The sequence below is a fragment of the Rhinoderma darwinii genome, chromosome 5 (genome assembly GCF_050947455.1).
Source record: "Rhinoderma darwinii isolate aRhiDar2 chromosome 5, aRhiDar2.hap1, whole genome shotgun sequence".
Lineage (NCBI taxonomy): Eukaryota > Metazoa > Chordata > Amphibia > Anura > Rhinodermatidae > Rhinoderma > Rhinoderma darwinii.
In genome coordinates this window covers 158,346,668-158,366,288 of record NC_134691.1, presented here as the reverse complement: position 1 = coordinate 158,366,288, position 19,621 = coordinate 158,346,668, and the positions used below count along the sequence as shown (strand labels likewise).

The following is a 19,621-nucleotide window of genomic DNA, read 5'->3' as shown; positions in this document are numbered from 1 at the left end:
CGTTAAAAAATATAGAACATGTTCTATTTCAGGCTGTAATTACGGCACGGGCAGGCCTATAGATGTCTATGGGGATCCCGTTATTACGGTGTGGCTACGTGTGTGCACCCGTAATTACGGGAGCGTTGCTAGACGATGTCAGGGGACTTAATTTTTTGAATAAAGAGAAGCAGAGAAAATGGCGTCTGAGCGATCATGTGACATTTCCAGCCCCCTTTTTTTATGGGTCCGTAAATACGGCTAGAATACGGATGACAATGGACCCGTATTTACGGGCATGTGTCCGTGAATATGGGTTAAAAACGTGTGACAACGGACCTGTATTTACGGGAGGGGAAAAAATAAGTCGTGTGCATGGGGCCTTTTAGTGGGGCCTTTTTATTTTGCCAAAAAAACGCATTAAAGTTTTTTAGTAAAATGGTACATACGTTTTTATGGCGTTTATTTTTAGGTGGCATTTTTCACATTGCAAATCATATGATTATAAGATCATGTGATGCAAGGATTCCTCTTTGCAACACATTATTTATTCGGAAAAAAAGGCACCAAAAACAATGTAAAAACTGCCACACACATTGACACATTCGTGTTTTTGTTTTTTTAAGAGGCAAAAAAACTTATGGGGTCTAGGAGAGTGAAATAATAATCACGGAGGATAGTTTAATAGTATAACCAATTGTGTGCACCTTTACAGAAAACCCCTTTTTCAAATCCCTGCTGAGAACTAGTTCTCCTTCTCCCGGGACATTGCTTTTTGTCTGCTGGAACAACTCTGGCAGGAGTTTCACTGAAATCAGTGAAAGCAGAGTGTTGAAAATGAAATCAGCAGAAAGGTGCCAACCGCATCAACTGACCACACACGGCAAAACTGCTGGAAACTGCTGCAAACCAATGGGATCAGCAAATCAATGCTTGGCCGGATTCAGTGCAACTTTTGTTCACATTCTTGGGCATGGGACCAGATTTACCCTTATGCATGTACAAGTGCATTTACAGTTAATTCAAAAAAATAGGACAGCGTTTATGAAAATAAATGTATACACTTTAAAGGCTATGGACACCTTTTTTTTTTTTTATTATTGCATTTCATGTAAAAAAAAAAAAAATGGCTTTGATTAAAACATTTTCATCTTTATGCATCGGAAAAATGCACTGCTAGCGGCCGTTTAGTGTCAATCACGAAAGCTGGGCTTCACTATTGGCTCATTCTCCAGACCCTGCTTTCTTTTGATCAGAATTGTGCTTAGATTTGTGCCCACGAGAAGAGAAGAGGAACTGCAGACTGAGCCGACAGTGAGTGCGGCTTTCAGAATTGACACAACAATAACGCATATAAGGCCTCATGCACACGACCATAGCCATGTGCACGGCCGTGATTTTCAGGCCAGCCGGCTGCGGACTGTCAGCCGCGAGCCGCCTGCAAATCACGGGACATGCACATGGCCGCGGCCATTATTTTCAATGAGCCCGGACCGCAGAAGACGGCCGTAATAAGACAGGTCCGTTCTTTCTGCGGTGCGGGCTCCCGGGCCATGCACGGACCGTGAAAACTACGGTCGTGTGCATGGCCCCATAGAAATGAATGGGGCCGCAATTCTCCCGTGGATTTTCGGGGGAATTGCGGCCGCAAAAGCACGTTCTTGTGCATGGAAGCTGCAGCAGCAACATGTATCAAAATGTTTAATCAGAACCAATTACTATTTTTTTCTTTTACATTATACATGCATAAAAATAATCATCCAAAGTCTTTAAATGTAAATCAGTATGTGCAGAGGGAACTGCTTTGCAGCTGAAAACATTGTCTATATTCATAATGCGAATACTGAAAACCTTAGTCATCTGGAAAGAATTATTCAAATATCTTGAAATATTTCAGTGTCCAAATGAGAGCTGGATCTCCTTAAAATTATGCTCTCAAACTGAAAACAGGAAACCAGTGAGGAAACTATTACAATAAAAGTAAGACTTTAGAAGATGCCATTATTTCCAAAACAGATTTAGGGTGCAGTCACACGTAGCAAATTTGCCTTGTATTTCTGCAGCGGAAATATATGCGGCAGAAAAATTCACAATGTGGGCCTATGGGAAAAATATTGAGAAATCTCACCGAGATGGGAAAAATCTCTCATTGGACATTTTTTTTTTTTTTTTTAAATCCAAGGCAAATACGCCACGTGTGACTTGCACCTCTAATTGTCCCAAAAATTTGTAATATATCATAAATATCAATTTTCACTGTTGGAAACGTTAAATTACTGACATATTGATCAGGAAAAGGTCAACGGGGAACAGAATTGATTTACTACGGGCAGCAGTTCTCTTTATTTTGGGTTACTGTTTTGTGACATAAAATTGTGTTGGTTTATAGAAGTAATGGGGTCTCTTCAAAACCTATACAAAAACTCAAACAAATCTATACTGTGCACATTATTGTTATTCCCAAATGTAAAAACAGTTATTGCGCAATTTCCCTGACTTAAAAATGTTTACCTCTATGTGTCTTGCGGTCCTCATTCATTGGGATCAGGTGGAATTTAATTTATCCCTACATGCCAAGTCCTGGATATTATATATACATACAGAAATTGAACTGCATTAGGCCGATCTCACTCTTGCTCACCTTCGCTGAATTACAAGAAAAATATGATATTCCTCAGGGAAAATTTCTACTTACCGTAGCTCAAATTTTCTATTATTTTCACTCTCTACTGTTGTTTAATGCCCTTGCCACCTCCTCTTCCATTAAATGTAAATGTCTGAAAGCTCCTTATAGCCGTCTCATCTCTATACTGTACGTTCTACGCTTCACAATCTAAATTGAGAATGATAAGACCATGGGAGGCAGACCTAGGAAAACAGATGTCTTTGGACAAATAGTAATAGTTTCACAGCAATGGAAACCTCCATCAAGCTATTTCATAGAGTATATAATGGTCCGACCTATTAAAACAAAATATACCCTACTGTGCAGGACACCTACTTTTGGGAATTTTGTATTCCTGGAGATCTCTGGCATACCTGGTGGACATGTCCGATTGTCACCTCACTGCAATAATTATTTTCTATGATGAACCAAGAGTTCCAAAAACGGTTCCCCTACAAGCCTACAGCCATGCTATTAGGTGATAAATTACCTGGGGCTACTAATTATGCTTATAAACTCATTTTATTTTTCAAACCTGGCCAAATGGAGATTCAATTCTTTATCCTTTCTGGTAGTCCAGCAACAAATAAACAAACATACTGCTTGAACAGATCAAGGCCATCAGGGATGATGCCAGAGATAATTTATTGCAATTTGGAAGCCCTGACTTGACAATATAACCAAACCAGACCCCTGATGTTCCCCTAGCATAAGTATATTCATGTGGGTACGGTTATGATCATTGATCATTAGATTAACGTTTTCGAGTTGACCTGAACTTGTAGAATGCAATGAATGGTTTTATATGTCTGCTCACTTTTTTCTTTTTTACTTTTTCTTGCTTTTCCTAATAATGGTTATGGCATTTACGTTATTTGTGACTGGTAATGCAGCCTTAACAATAAAAACTTTTGACACTAAAAACTGAAAGATGCTTTAGACCAGAGCTTCTCAATCTTTTTCTACAGAAAGGGGAGAATTGGACCACCTAAGTGCCAGCAGATGCCTCACTGACCATCACATTGTGTTGTTCTTAATAACCAGCAAGTCCATGAACAACTCCAATGGCTGGATACCAGTTCTGGCGACACCTGCCCATTTCAGATAAGTAGTGTTAGTCGTGATCTTTCCTTTGTTCTCAACCTATGCAGCATAGTGCTGCCTCTCTTGTACACAAGAGAGGCAGCAAATTATAAATTTGAGCAACTAATGTATACAGGTATGAATACTATAAAACGTGAAATAATAATAATATTTTTTTTTTTAAACAAACATTTTCTAGAAAAAAAAACAACTCATCTAAAAACAAATCATTAATAGAGATTTATTTAAACTTTATTCTCAGCAATACTTGAAACAAATATTTACATGTCAAACACTAGAAAAATATAATTTATTAAAAAGGTCAAAATTACAGCTGAGTAACCTGACATGTGATGTTCATCTGTAGCTTTGTGGTAATGATGTGCCAGCTGTAAATAAAGATAGATTATTCTTGTAAAACTGTAAAATTAGGGGGGATTCACACGAGCGTGTATTCGGTCCGTGCGGGCCGCGTGGTTTTCACGCGGCACGCATGGACCAATACAAGTCTATGGGGCAGTACAGACAGTCCGTGCTTTTTGCGCAGCGTTTGTCTGCTGCGCAAAAAGCGCGACAGGTTCAATAACTCTGCGTATTTCGCGCATCACGCACCCATTGAAGTCAATGGGTGCGTGAAAACCACGCAGGTTGCACGGAAGCACTTCCGTGCGAACCGACTGAAACAGGGCACCAGCTGTCAAAAGGATGAATGTAAACAGAAAAGCACCACGTACTTTTCTGTTTCCGAACATCCAAACGGAGTGTCTTTGCGATGAGCGAAGCCGGACAAGCGAACCGAACTTCACAGGGTTCGGCCGAACTCGTTTTGGCCGAACCCGGCAAAAAAATTATCGGTACGCGACGTCAGGAGATAGTCACTGTCCATGGTGCTGAAAGAGTTAAACTGTTTCAGCACCATGGACAGTGACTTCCGATCCCAATATACATGAACCTGTAGAAAAAAAAAAGTTCTGACTTACCGATAACTCCCGGCTTCTTCCTCCAGTCTGACCTCCCGGGATGACAATTCAGTCCAAGTGACAGCTCCAGCCAATCACAGGCCAAGCACAGGCTGCAGCGGTCACATGGACTGGCGCGTCATCCAGGGAGGTGGGGCCCGATGTCGAGAGGCGCGTCACCAAGGACGCGTCACCAAGGACGCGTCACCAAGGCAACGGCCGGGAAGTTCTCGGTAAGTACGAACTTTTTCTTTTTTTTCAACAGGTTTTTCGATATTGAGTTCGGCATTCACTGTCGAGGGTGCTGAAAGAGTTAGCTCTTTCAGCACCTTGGACAGTGACGGGCGTCGACTAGCCTCATCTCTATGATGGCGGCTGCGCGAAAATCATGCAGCCGCGCATCATACACGGATGACACACACAGTAGTCAAATGTTTTTTGCGCGCGCAAAACGCCGCGTTGTTTGCACGCGCAAAAACGCAACGTCCGTCTGTATCTGCCTTAAGTCTAGCATTGTGGTAATCATCGCAAGATTTGTGTTCATTTGAACTCTGCTATTGTTTAAACTGGAACAGTTCCTGGTTTAGTTAGAAGAGTCCACAAGACATTGAAATCTGTTAAAGAAACACTAAACGCAGAAATATTGAAATAGATACTGAGAAATACATAAAGATTCTATTAGATGTATCCCAGAAGATCAACCATTTTCCCCCTCCTTTTCACAATCTTGTGCCTGGCTTTAATACAACTGGCTGCTGCAGGAGCCTCCCTCTCTGCTCTGCCTGCAGTAGGACAAACATAACATTAAGCCCCACCCTTTTGTTAAACTCTGCCCTTCAACCATTCACCAGCTGAAAATAGAACAGAACAGATCAGCAGGAAATTAATCCTGCAGGATATCCTCAAGACTGTTTTAGGAACATGCAGAAAATCTAGCAGACTGACATACAGTGTGAGCAAGTTTATCTCCCATCTACTTTTATCATTAATTTCTAGATTTACTGTTCCTTTAAGCGTGCAGGGTGGAAAAACCAACAGAATTTTCGAAATGACAAGGTATAAATTAGCAGACGAGGAAATTTTAATTATATATGCTTAAAGAGGCTCTGTCACCAGATTTTGCAACCCCTATCTGCTATTGGAGCAGATAGGCGCTGCAATGTAGATTACAGTAACGTTTTTATTTTTAAAAAACGAGCATTTTTGGCCAAGTTATGACCATTTTCGTATTTATGCAAATGAGGCTTGCAAAAGTACAACTGGGCGTGTTGAAAAGTAAAAGTACAACTGGGCGTGTATTATGTGCGTACATCGGGGCGTGTTTACTACTTTTACTAGCTGGGCGTTGTGTATAGAAGTATCATCCACTTCTCTTCACAACGCCCAGCTTCTGGCAGTGCAGCACTGTGACGTCACTCACAGGTCCTGCATCGTGTCGGCACCAGAGGCTACAGATGATTCTGCAGCAGCATCGGCGTTTGCAGGTAAGTCGATGTAGCTACTTACCTGCAAATGCTGATGCTGCTGCAGAATCAACTGTAGCCTCTGGTGCCGACATGATGCAGGACCTGTGAGTGACGTCACAGTGCTGCACTGCCAGAAGCTGGGCGTTGTGAAGAGAAGTGGATGACACTTCTATACACAACGCCCAGCTAGTAAAAGTAGTAAACACGCCCCGATGTACGCACATAATACACGCCCAGTTGTACTTTTACTTTTCAACACGCCCAGTTGTACTTTTGCAAGCCTCATTTGCATAAATACGAAAATGGTCATAACTTGGCCAAAAATGCTCGTTTTTTAAAAATAAAAACGTTACTGTAATCTACATTGCAGCGCCGATCTGCTGCAATAGCAGATAGGGGCTGCAAAATCTGGTGACAGAGCCTCTTTAATTTCATTAAGTTGGCAACTGGTTTATTAGTGTGGTCACACATGAACATTTTTGTGCGTAGAGGGCACATCATGGCACTTTGGGATTATAATTAACTTATGTCATAACTAAGTAACTTAAAGCGCATCTGTCAGGGCTCACATGCTGCCTTATAGAAGGACGGTTTGAAAAAGATAAGGTGCCATTTTTATTCCAAACGGTGACATATACATTTTAAAATACTTACTCAATTCTAGGATCCCAGACTCACTTTTCAGTGCTATCAAGTCCAGAAGGTGGTCACACCATCCATACACAGACCCCTGTAAGAGGTTTTATGCCAGGAAAGGTGAGTGAGGAAGACCATTTTCTGGACTAACTAGCGCAGAGAGGAAAGTCCATGAGTTGGGATTAAAATAAGTATTTGAACGTTTATATGGCATGGTTTGTAATAGAAGACACTTAGATCTTCTCAGATGTGACATTTCTGCCACATGTTGTCCTCGGGTAGGGCAGCATGTGAGCCCTAGTAGCAAGTCTACTTTAAAAGTGAATTGCACTATGCAAACTGATATGCTTGCTGTTAGATTGTACAGGAGTAGTCACTGCAAACATGTAAACTGGAACATGGCTAAGGCTTCGTTCACATATCCGTTAGGGCCCTATTCTGACGTTCGAATGGAGCCCTGACTGGAACAAACGGAAACCATAGGTTTCCGTTTTTATCACCATTCTTTTCAATGGTGACGGATCCAGTTCAAAGGGTTTCCGTTTGTCTCCGTTGTGTAAGGGTTCCGTCATTTTGATGGAATCAATAACGTAGTCGACTACAATATTCATTCCGTCAAATGACGGAACCCTTACACAACGGAGACAAACGGAAACCCTTTGCACCGGATCCGTCCTGATTGAAATCAATGGTGATGGAAACGGAAATCTATGGTTTCCTTTTGTGTCAGTCAGGGCTCCATTCCAACGGAAAGCTCAAATGGAACGGAGCCCTGACAGACGTGAACACAGCCTAAAAACAATTTTAATGTTTATCTTTGTTTTTACTTTTTGTTTGCTATAATAAAAATGACTAACATGAGAAGTTGATTTCCCAAGCAAAATAATGTCCCCGTAGGTTATGTTCCCACAGGCCGAATATGCTGCAGAATTTCTGTAACTGAATATTGTGCGGAAAATTCGCAACATTTACAGTAGACGCAAAGTGAGCAAATCTCAGCCACAAGCTGTGGAAAAATTACACAGAAAAGTTGTGCAGAAAATATCCTGCGGTGTGGCTTTCAAATCTGCAGCACGTGAATTTGCGTTACGTACTCGTAAGCAGAGATGCTGCATGTTTGGGCCCTAGACATGAATGGGGAGCATAAATTCTGTTCTAAAATGTGCAAGTTGAGTTTTATTGCCTTTCTTACAGCGATTCCGCAGTTGGAACCACAGTAAATCAGCACCTGCATATAAAGTTTTTTACAACCAACGCTTCACCCAAAATCCTCACGTAAAACCACTGCAGAAAACCTGAAAGGATTTCCGCAGCTGCATTGCATTTCCGCAGCAAGATGAACATGCAAAAATGCACTATTTGCTGCAGATTTCTTTGACCGATTTACCTGCGGATTTATGAAACTCTGCTGCAGATTTTCTGTTGCGGAAAATCTGCAGCTTATCTGGCCTGTAGGAACAAACCCTTCGATAGTCCATATTAAACAAACAAAGTGGTGTGGTAGGGAAAGAGTGAACAGAAACAAAAGGCTTATCCTTATTTTCATTTGCAAGATTAGCAAGAGCACACGGTTGTCTTGTTAGAACGGATTTACGATGACAAAGCCATTAACATCTTGTTGCATGTATCCTGAGTCATGTCATCCCTATTAAAGGGGTTGTCCACTATCGGACAACTGATGACCTATCCACCGGATAGGTCATCCGTATACCATCAGTGCGGGTCCTACACTCAGACCCCACACCGATGAGCTTCTCCGGCTGCTTGTGGGCACTGGATGTCATTGCAGAGTATGCAGTGTATAGAGCCAGAAGCAGTTGGCTCCGTACGTGGCATAGCGGCCATGCTGTAGAACTGCAGCTTGGCCGCTATTCTGTGACTGTAGCCATCTGCTTCCGGCACGGACATCCGGTGCCCAGATACAGCCGGAGAAGCTGATCGGTGCGGGGTCCAGGTATCGGACACCCACCAATCAAATACTGATGACCTATCCATTGGAGAGCTCATCAGTTGTCCGGTAGTGGACAACCCCTTTAAACCACATACTTCCAACCAACTACACTTTCACATTGCATCTTTGATAATAAAGGTTGCAATGATGTAAATGAAAATACATCCAAACTTTTTCTGCAATTATATGTAGATGTTAGACTGTGTTCACACATCGCGGTTTTGCCGTTAACTGCGGCAAAGCAATGCCATTTTGCCACTAGTTTGCAAAACGCGCTGCAAAATGCTACAGCTGTGCTGTGTTCCGCAGAAAAAACTGCGACGCGTGAACATAGCCTTATACAAAAATGTGACAAACAAACCACAGTGCTTCCTAATATAAAGCAAGAATTCTTCATATTCATGTGATGGCTGCTGAACTAGATTGTTGTCAGCTGGTAATAAGCTGCTCGCTGGATATCTGGGGATCCTCATTGGCATGACGCTTCTTGGTATGTTTATGTAGCAATTGCTTGTCCGGAGTGGAATACTGGCAAAGGCTGCATTTGAACATCTCTCCCGTGTGGTGGCGACGTATGTGTAGATCAAGACTTTTCTTCTGAATACTAAAAATAAAAATATTTTTATAGGTTACTAATGTTAATGTGTTTTAGGTATGAGAGTAATTACTACAGCATTGTCTTTATAGAAGATGTTTGTAATGAGGGGGGGTAAGAAAACAGACAAGTGAGCCCTAATCTACCCGCCACTCAGTCCCTGCCTACTTGCAACGACCCGCCCTAGGCGACGGGGTACAACTGGGCGATGGTCCCTACGCTCAATAAGTGCACGACAGACAAACAGACAAGGGTACACAGAAGCAAGGGAAAAGGGGCAGTTGCCCACGGCAACACCGTGAGCAACAAGAGTGGTGAACGAGCCGAGTCAAACGAGGAGTGTACGAGGTACCAAACGCAGAGCAGGAGAGTAGTGAACAAGCCGAGTCAAACCAGGAGTGTACGAGGTACCAAACGCAGAGCAGGAGAGTAGTCAGTAAGCCAGGGTCAATATGAAGCAGGGTCAAATGGTACAAGAAGCTGCAGCAGGGCCAGAAAACAAAAAACGAGAAGAATCACAAGCAAAGGAGGAACAGGAAAGGCAGGTATAAATAGACAGAGGGCGGGAGCTAGCTCCGTCTGGCCAGGCTGTGATGGGCTCTCCCACTCCTAAGCCTGCCATCCTGAGTGGTGGAAGATGGAGTCAGTCTCACAGACATAGAAGCAGGTGCAGACTTATTACCTATGGGCGTGGATACAGAAGCTGTGCCTGGCAGATCCTTAACAATGTTAGAATTATTGGATGGATATAACAAAAATGTTCTTATTTCTGTTTTCTTAAACAACCAGTTTAAGAAAAAAAAAAACTCACAAATATTCAAGCGTTGGAAACCATAAATGACGTTCATTATTTACATTTATGACATGAAAAGGGATCTGTCAGGTCTATGCTACCCTGAGACTCTAAGGTCAATGATATATAATTTTCTATGATTTGATTCAGTAGTTTCATATTAAAAGCTTTTTAAAATAACACTAAACCTAGAACTGAATGATAAAACATAAACGGTAGATAAACTAACTTACACTGTCTGTCTGCAGAACTTTCTGCATGTTTCTGAAACAAACACTTGCAGAAATCCTACAGAGCAACCAATTCGCATGTTCTACTGCAGACAGTGCAGATGGTGGATCGTCCTGCTGCAGCCAGTTGTATTGCAGTCAGACACAAGAGTGTGAGGAGAAGGAAGGGGAAATAGCTTATCCTCTGGGACATAGAGAAGATGTCTTTATACGTTTCTCAGTATTAACTGCAATATGAGACAAAATAGGCTCAAAGGAAAGAAGGCGATTAAGAGATCAATTACTAGTATTTGTTTTATTTTGTATGTTTAGTGTTCCTTTTAATGCTGCCAGGACTCATACGGAAACCTATGAATCTGGTTTCCATTATTCCACAGGAACAGCTGTCAATCACTGTGTGTGGGTGGAGGAAGCAGGACTCACAGGCTTAAACGGCTTATTACATGAAAATACTTAATGAAATCATAGAAAAATTATATATCCCAGAGTTCAGCGTCTTCCCCCGCTATACTATACTGCCCTCTAATAGGTGACTTGACAGATCCACTTTAAATATTACCTTGGAGAGGAGACATTTTTCTTACATTATAAACTGACCATATGCACAATTCCTTTACACCAATCAGCAGTTTGTTCGCCGAAAGGCTGGAGAGAAGCAGCACAATAATGAGTGTCTGCAGGCAACAGTGAAGCATTTGGAGGTTCCTTGTAAGTTTGGGGCTGAATTTCAGCAAATGGAGTTGTTACTTGATAAAAAAAATAACTATTAACACTATACATTTTTCTACAACTGCCGAAAACTTATTCACAGTACTGTACTATATATATATTTTTATAACACACACACACACATATATATATATATATATATATACACACTAGTCCTCAATGAATTAGAATATAATGAAAAGGTTAAATTATTTCAGTAATTCCTGCATCAATGCGGCGTGGCATGGGGACGATCAGCCTGTGGCACTGCTGAGGTGGTATGGAAGCCCAGGTTGCTTTGATAGCGGCCTTCAGCTCGTCTGCATTGTTGGGTCTGGTCTCGGTCATCTTCCTCTTCACAATACCCTATAGATTCTCTATAGGGTTTAGGTCAGGCGAGGTTGCTGGCCAATCAAGCACAGGGATACTGCGGTTATTAAACCAGGTATTGGTGCTTTTGCAGTGTGGGCAGGTGCCAAGTCCTTCTGGAAAATGAAATCCGCATTTCCATAAAGCTTGTCAGCAGAGGGAGGCGTGGAGTGCTGTAAAATGTCCTGGTAGACGGCTGCGTTGACTGTGGACTTGATATAACACAGAGGACTAACATTGTTGCTCAGTGATCCAAAGTCCTGTTTTCAGATGAAAGTAAATTTTGCATTTCATTTGGAAATCAGGTCCCAGAGTCTGGAGGACGAGTGGAGAGGCATCAATCCAAGTTGCTTGTGGTCCAGTGTGAAGTTTCCACAGTGAGTGATGGTTTGGGGGCCAGGTCATCTGCTGGTGTTGGTCCACTGTGCTATATCAAGTCCAGAGTCAGCGCAGCCGTCTAGCAGGAAATTTTAGAGCACTTCATGCTTCCCTCTGCTGACAAGCTTTATGGAGATGCTGATTTAATTTTCCAGCACGACTTGGCACCTGCCCACACTGCCAAAAGTACCAATACCTGGTTTAATAACCGCAGTATCACTGTGCTTGATTGGCCAGCAAACTCGCCTGACCTAAACCCCATAGAGAATCTGTAGGGTATTGTCAAGAGGAAGATGAGACACCAGACCCAACAATGCAGACGAGCTGAAGGCCGCTATCAAAGCAACCTGGGCTTCCATAACACCTCAGCAGTGCCACAGGCTGATCGCCTCCATGCCACGCCGCATTGATGCGGTAATTCATGCAAAAGGAGCCCCGACCAAGTATTGAGTGCATATACTGTACATACTTTTCAGTAGCCAACATTTCGGCATTAAAAATCATTTTTGAAATTGGGCTTATATAATATTCTGAGACACTAAATTTTGGGTTTTCATTAACGGTTAGCTATACTCATCAACATAAAAAAAAAAAAATGCTGGAAATAGATCACTCTGTGTGTAAGGAATCTATATAATAATACTAGTCCTTCTCAATGAATTAGAATAGCATCAAAAAGTTAATGTATTTCAGTAATTCAATTCAAAAAGTGACTCATATTATATAGATTCATTACACACAAGAGTGATCTATTTCCAGCATTTTTTTCTTTTAATGTTGAAAATCATCCGGTGTAATAGGGCGTTAAGTTAGACCTTTATCATATTCCTTTTCTAAATTTACAGGTGAAAAAAAATGAAACAGAACACATCTGGTCAGCCACAACCATTATGCAATATGAAACAATGCTATTTAAATGATTTAGAAGTTTAGCTTTCATAGCCTTTTCATGAAACAATTGTTGTGACATGGTCACTGCCGGATAGAGGAGAAAATGTAATGGTTTTCCTTATACAGTAGCCAAAATGTGTGTTTGACCAGAGAACAGGCAATTTCCCCAGTGTTGGTCTTCTGGAAAACCTGGAACAAGAGTCTGGTTGCTGGACTGAGCAGAGAAGGGTGGGCTTCCACTCCACCAGTACAAGCCTGGTATTTTACTATCAGGTGGGAGCAATTAAGCACCGAAGTCTGCCATCCGTTAAAAGGGTTATCCCACCAAATAACCTATCATCTATCCACAGGATAAGTGATAAGTGTTTGATCGCTGGGGTCCCAGCGCTTGGCTATTTCTCTGGCAGTCTCAGAGAATGGAGTGGCAGGGTGCATGTCTAGGCACCACTTTGTTCATTCAGGGAAGTCGTCACCACTGTTCTCTTGATTGATGGGGGTCCCAGCGATCAAACACTTATCACCTATCCTGTCGATAAGTAAAAGGTTGTTGTGGTGGGATACTCCCCTTAAAGAAGGGTGTTAGACAGTCAGAAGAAGCTCTCCGTCTGGGAAGGGAGAGAAGACAAAGTTCTCAGCCTGGATGAGACATTGTCAGTCAGTTGGAGTCAAGGTAAAGAACAAATGTTTTGAGGAGCTGGGCAGTAGGCCTAGAGCCTGATGGCAAGGGACGCCATATGATTGGTTAGTGGCCATACGGCCTATTTTTTATTTTGCTGTACTATTGAGGTTTTGTTTTTCCTGCATGAGGAGATAATAAAACTGGCTGAGGTGGTTTGTATAAGACCATTTGTTTTGGAGTGAACCTGCTTTGTGTTCCAACCATCTTACCCAAGAGAGTGCAATCCCATGAGCTAATTTCCTTGAAAAGCCAACACTGTATGAACTCACCAGCTGTACGAACAGTGTTGACACTTGTAAGGCTTCTCACTGGTGTGAGTTCTGATATGCCGACGGAGAGAACTGCCATCTATTGATGCATAGGAACATAGTTCACATTTAAAAGGCTTTTCTCCTAAAAGAATACAGAATAAAATAATGAGCCACTAGGGAAAACAAAAAGTTTAAATTAAACAAAGTAAAACCCAGGGAAATGCATAATACAATACGAAGCAGATACCAAAGATGTGAGCTGTTGGAACTACTATAAGATAAAATTTAAACGCTGCTGTGGAGCCTTTATTTATGAACTGTAATGTGGGACACAACTGGAAATTCTGATCAGGGCCGGCCTTAGGGGTGTGTGACCTGTGCCATTGCACAGGGCGCATCACTCCAGCAGGTGGAAGGGGGCGCTCCACTGGCTCCCTTCCCCTGCTTGTTTCAGAAGTACCGGGGCCCGGCGACTCAGCAGACGCCTCTCCGCATGGACACAGACGACATGGGCTTCTCCTGGAGCGTGGAATCCCCGCTCACAGTGTTCGGCAACGATGTGGACAGGGATTCTGCTTCAGGAGTTGCCCCTGATGTCACTGTCCATACATGGACAGAGACATCAAACGGAGCGCTCCAGGAGAGGAATCCCCGGCCACTGGGGCTGGGGGATTCCGCTCCTTCAGGGAGCTACAGTGGCCCTATTTACCTTCAAGGGCAGCTGTGCGGCACTATCTACAAGGTGGGCTGTGTGGCACTATCTACAAGAGTGGATGTGTGGCACTATCTACAAGGGGGTTGTGTGGCACTACCTACAAGGGGGCTGTGTGGCACTATCTACAGGGGGAATATGTGAGTGGCGGGCTGATGGTCATTTTACTGTGAGTGGGGGGCTGATGGTCATTTTACTGTGAGTGGGGGGCTGATGGTCATTTTACTGTGGGGGAGTGGGGACTTATAGTCTTCAAGTGCTTTCCACCTCTGAGCGCCAATTGAAATGAATAGGAAGCAGAAAATATCTGCGGCGCTCGTTTGGAGTGCTTCTTTGCATTAGCTCCAACAGCTTAAAAATAAAAAAACGCAAAAAAAAAAAGGTCAACGCTGTCGATTCAGAATCAGCTTCAAAGCTCATGAAGGAATTTTGAGGCAGATTTTTTTTGCCTTGCAAAAGACGCGGTGTGAACATACCCTACGAGTGTAGTGCTTGGTTTTTAGCGGTTTTCTGGCTCTCTCAAAACAATTTTTGGTAGGGGTGCCCTAGGGAAGTTTTATTTTTCCTGTGGTGCCTCGTGTCCGAAAAGGTTGGGAAACTCTATACTAGGCTACAGGATCACGCCGGCCTACACAAGGATCCCATCATGGAGCAGTTTGTTGTGGGAACGGGGCCTAGGTGAGTACAATTTTTTTGGGGGGCACTGTCTTCAAGGAGTAGGTGGGGGGCTGTATGGCACGATCTACAAGAGGGAGGTGGGGGATTATGGCACGGTCTACAGGGAGGCACTATCTACAAGGGGGGGCTGTATGTGGCAGCCAGGGGAGGGGGGCATTATACTGTTTGGGGGCCACCAAGTGGATATTATACTGTGTAGGGGTACTACAGGGGCAATATACTATGTGTGTCACTTAGGGGGCATAATACTGTGTGAGCACAATTAGAGGACAAAATACTGTGGACTTGAAGGGGTTATAATAGAATATATAAATAAATATTATTATACTGTATGGGGGCACTAAAGGGGCATTATACGGAGTGGGGGCACCATATAGAGATTATACTGTGGGGGGGCATTATACTTTTTTTTTAATGGGACCGTTTTTTTATGATGGGGTGGGGCGCTGAAAGATCATTTCACACGAGGCGCCATCTATCCTAAGGCCGGCCTTGATTCTGATACATTGGATTAGAATACACCATATTGCTATTATGTTACATTTGAAGAATCGATACTTTCAAGTCTAAAAATTCACTTCTCCCAACAGGACTAGTTATAACCTTTACTTCATCGATTCATCCAGCACTACTACATCCGCTACCTCCGATCCTACATGCCGCTTGTACAACCACTACCTTTTAATAACTTTAACCTCTAATCTTGTATGAGAAGGTCTCTCTTACATAACTTCATGAGAAAAACAAAGTAGACACCCTTTGAATTCTATGGTATTACGTATCGGGACATAATTTAAAAAAAACATCTGGTCCTAAAGTTAGGTAAATACAACCTCAGATGAAGAAAAACACATGACAAATTACAGCGTGTCATTATTGATTTAAAGAGACTCTGTCACCACATTATAAGTGCCCTGTCTCCTATATAAGGAGATCGGCGCTGTAATGTAGGTCACAGTAATGCTTTTTATTTAAATAAACGATCTTTTTTCACAAAGTTAGGAGCGATTTAAGTTTATGCTAATGAGCTTTCTTAATGCCCAAGTGGGCGTACTTTTACTTTCGACCAAGTGGGCGTTGTACAGAGGAGTGCATGACGCTGACCAATCGGCATCATGCACTCCTCTCCATTCATTTACACTGCACTAGCGATATAGATATATCGCTATGTGCAGCCTCATACACAAGCCCTAACATTACTACAGTGTCCTGATAATGAATACACATGACCATCCAGCCTGGACGTCATGTGTACTCAGAATCCTGACACTTCTGAATATTTTTTTGTGAGATTCCGGCAAGTGAAACCAAATCTCGTTTAGCTCCGTGATCTCGCGAGATTTCGTATCCGTTGCTGGAATCTCACAAAAAAAGATTCAGAAGTGTCAGGATTCTGAATACACATGACGTCCAGGCTGGATGGTCATGTGTATTCATTATCAGGACACTGTAGTAATGTTAGGGTTTGTGTATGAGGCTGCACATAGTGATATATCTATATCGCTAGTGCAGTGTAAATGAGTGCATGATGCCGATTGGTCAGCATCATACACTCCTCTGTACAACGCCCACTTGGTCGAAAGTAAAAGTACGCCCACTTGGGCATTAAAAAAGCTCATTAGCATAAACTTAAATCGCTCCTAACTTTGTGAAAAAAGATCGTTTTTTTAAATAAAAAGCATTACTGTCACCTACATTACAGCGCCCATCTCCTTATGTAGGAGATAGGGCACTTCTAATGTGGTGACAGAGTCTCTAACAAAAACTAGGCCAAAATGGAAAAAGCATGTGTGAAAATCGAAGTACACCCCATGAATCAATAGCTTGTAGAATCACCTTTAGCAGCCATAACTTCAAATAATTGTTCTTACATTGTTCTGAAATAATTTTAGCTCACTCTTCCTTACAACGTTGCTTCAGTTTATTGAGGTTTGTGGGCATTCGTTTCTGCACAGCCTTCTTAAGGTCCTGCCACAGCATTTCAGTTGGGTTGCGGTCTGGCTTCTGGAGCAGGCAGTATGAAGTTTTACCCACACAAAGTAGCTGTATGGCGCTTAACACAGATTTTCCATAGCAACAGTCAGTAGTTGAGGATAGGGGCAGCAGTTCTGGAACGTTTTACTATGAAAGGAGGCTGAACTGGTTAATAAAGTATACTGCAATACTTCTTGAAATCACCTGCCCTTTACATTATTAAAAGAAAAAAAAATGAAATGATAGTTACCCTTTAAAGAATAAGGTAGACGCCCTTGTGTATACCGATTTTAGTTGATGTGCTATTTATGCGTTGTCTGCCATCTTGGATCCCTTTTCCCCTTCTAATATGGTACCCCTAATGCAGCCTAAATTTGATGCTTCTGGCTTTGCAGAGGCTGTGGAGTCCCATCACATTGCACTTGCCCTGCTCGGAGTCTTATCTAAGTGCAGCAAGAGATAGATCAGTGACATAGAACTTCTGTCTTCACACTGCAGAGTTCGTGTATTCTATGTGATGCAGTGTCAGCCTATCTCCTCTGCCTCCTGCTAGTGATAGATTTCTCTATGTCTCTAGCAAGCAGGATGCAGGAGAGAGCTTTGAGAAGCAGCATCTCATATTAAATACACTTGAGATTCCGTACACAGCACTCACAGATAGTATAGACTGTCAGTGTGAGTCAGGGGAGATTGATAACTCTGCAGCTAATCATTGTATGGACTTTAGTGTAGAAATGATCTCTACAGCAGCACTATATCCATGGGGGACATGAAGCGTGGAGCTGGAAGGGGTTCTCAAAGCTTCTAGTAGATATTTGACAGGTGATGATGTAATCCTGCAGTTCACAGGAAGTCAGCCACACAGGAGAAATGACCTCCTGTCTACACATGGGAGAATGATCCATTTTGGTGGTCAGATCACATGACACCTGCCCATAATGAAAGGGTTCAAACGGCATAGATTCAACTTAGCTGTGAAGTAACAAATGCTGCTTGAATCTTGCTGATGAGTTAACATTACTAGTGCAAAGAAATATTTTTGCCGGAGTGCCTTTTTAATGTACTTTTATTTTCTTAATCTTATCCCTGTTTTGTCATATATTGTATAGCAAGAAAGTATTTATGATGCAGCGTCGTCATTTTCTAACTATGGGATGGTGTTCTGCCGTTAGGCACTACTTACTATGTGGGTTCTACTTTGTGTGGAAGATTTGCTTGCTGCTGTAATAAAATAGAATTTCTGTTATACCTGCTTTCTGCAAAACTGCAATTCAATCACCTGTCAATTGTGCACAAGGTGGTGGTGCCCATTACAAACTTTACTAAATTGCCCTGTGACTACAAGTTGACCCCCTCCAAGCAAGTTCTTACTTAGAATGATTTGATATACACAATAATGGAACATACATGGTAAAATCTTATTTTGATGTGAAAATAATAATTCACGGCTATGTACACCTTTGAAATTTTTTATTTTATTTTATAAAATAGTGTATGAGTGTGATTTGTGCAAATTTGTAACTATTTTATATTAAAAATATTTTTACTTTCAGATACAGCTGCTTTGTATCCTGTATACAGAACAGATGTAGCTAGCTGTGAAACCCGTATCAGTCAGGTCAGCGGCACTGACGTGTTCAGTGACGCCGTGGGTCCTGCATGTCTAACACGCAGGATCGAGCTCTTACCGATCACATTTAAAAATTCATAACTTAGATTTTAGCGTTAATAGGTGGATCCTGCGTGTCAGAGACGCAGGACCCGCTGTCACTGAATTTTTATCTACATTCTGAAAGCCATAACTTTATTATTTTTACTGTATTGTCCGCCTTACACTGAATCCGTCAGTCCTACGGACCTGATGGGTTCAGCATCAGTGGGTCCTGCGTGTCTCTGACATGCAGGATCGAGCAGTCATCGATCACATCTAAGTTCATAACTTCGATGTGATCGATAACAGGTGGATCCTGCGTGTTCGAGACACACAGGACCCGCTGTCACTGAAACAGTCAGTCCCGCTGACATGACAGATTCAGGTCTCAGCGCAAGATACAGCTGCTATGTATAAAGGATACAAAGCAGCTGTATCTGAAAAAGTAACAATTATTTTTAATAAAAAGTAATTGATTATTTAAAAATAAAATAAAAAAATGTTTTCAAAAAGGTGTACATAGCCTAATAACCAGCCTATTTTAGACCTTAATGACAAAGCTATTTTTTACGTTTTTTCCATCATCGCATTCCAAGAGCTATAAACGTTTTTATTTTTGCGTCGACATAGCTGTATAAAGGTCTTTTTTGCGGGACAAGTTGTATTTTTTAATAGCACAATTTTTAGGTACATATTATTTATGGATTAACTTTTATTAACTTTTTTTGGGGGGGGGAATAGAAAAAAATCTGACATTTCGCCCCTCTTTTTTGCGTCCTAAATCTACGCCGTTTACCGTGTGGTCTAAATAACACAATAACTTTATTCAGCGGGTTGTTACGATTGCAACGATACCAAATTTATATAGATTTTGTATGTTTTACTACTTTAACACAGTAAAAACGCTTTTTAGAGTTGATGCAACTTTTTGATCACTTTTTAATCACATTTTTTTAAAGTCAGGATTCACAGA

General features: G+C 42.0%; 1 protein-coding gene across 3 annotated transcripts in view; it reads right to left on the bottom strand.

Annotated features, from left to right (window-relative positions):
* Nucleotides 1–7,466: 7,466 nt before the first annotated feature.
* LOC142652787 (uncharacterized) overlaps nt 7,467–19,621 on the bottom strand; it is a 54,398-nt gene continuing 42,243 nt past the window's right edge. For 2 of the 3 annotated variants that reach the window (XM_075828464.1, XM_075828465.1), the window contains exons 6-7: nt 13,652–13,775; nt 7,467–9,343 (exon numbers count right to left, since the gene is read on the bottom strand). In XM_075828464.1, the coding sequence (XP_075684579.1) occupies nt 9,169–9,343; nt 13,652–13,775 (299 nt within the window). In that variant the 3' untranslated portion in view covers nt 7,467–9,168. Of the gene's footprint in view, nt 9,344–13,651; nt 13,776–16,894; nt 17,145–19,621 lie in introns of those variants that run through there. The other variant, XR_012847927.1, reaches the window with a different exon arrangement.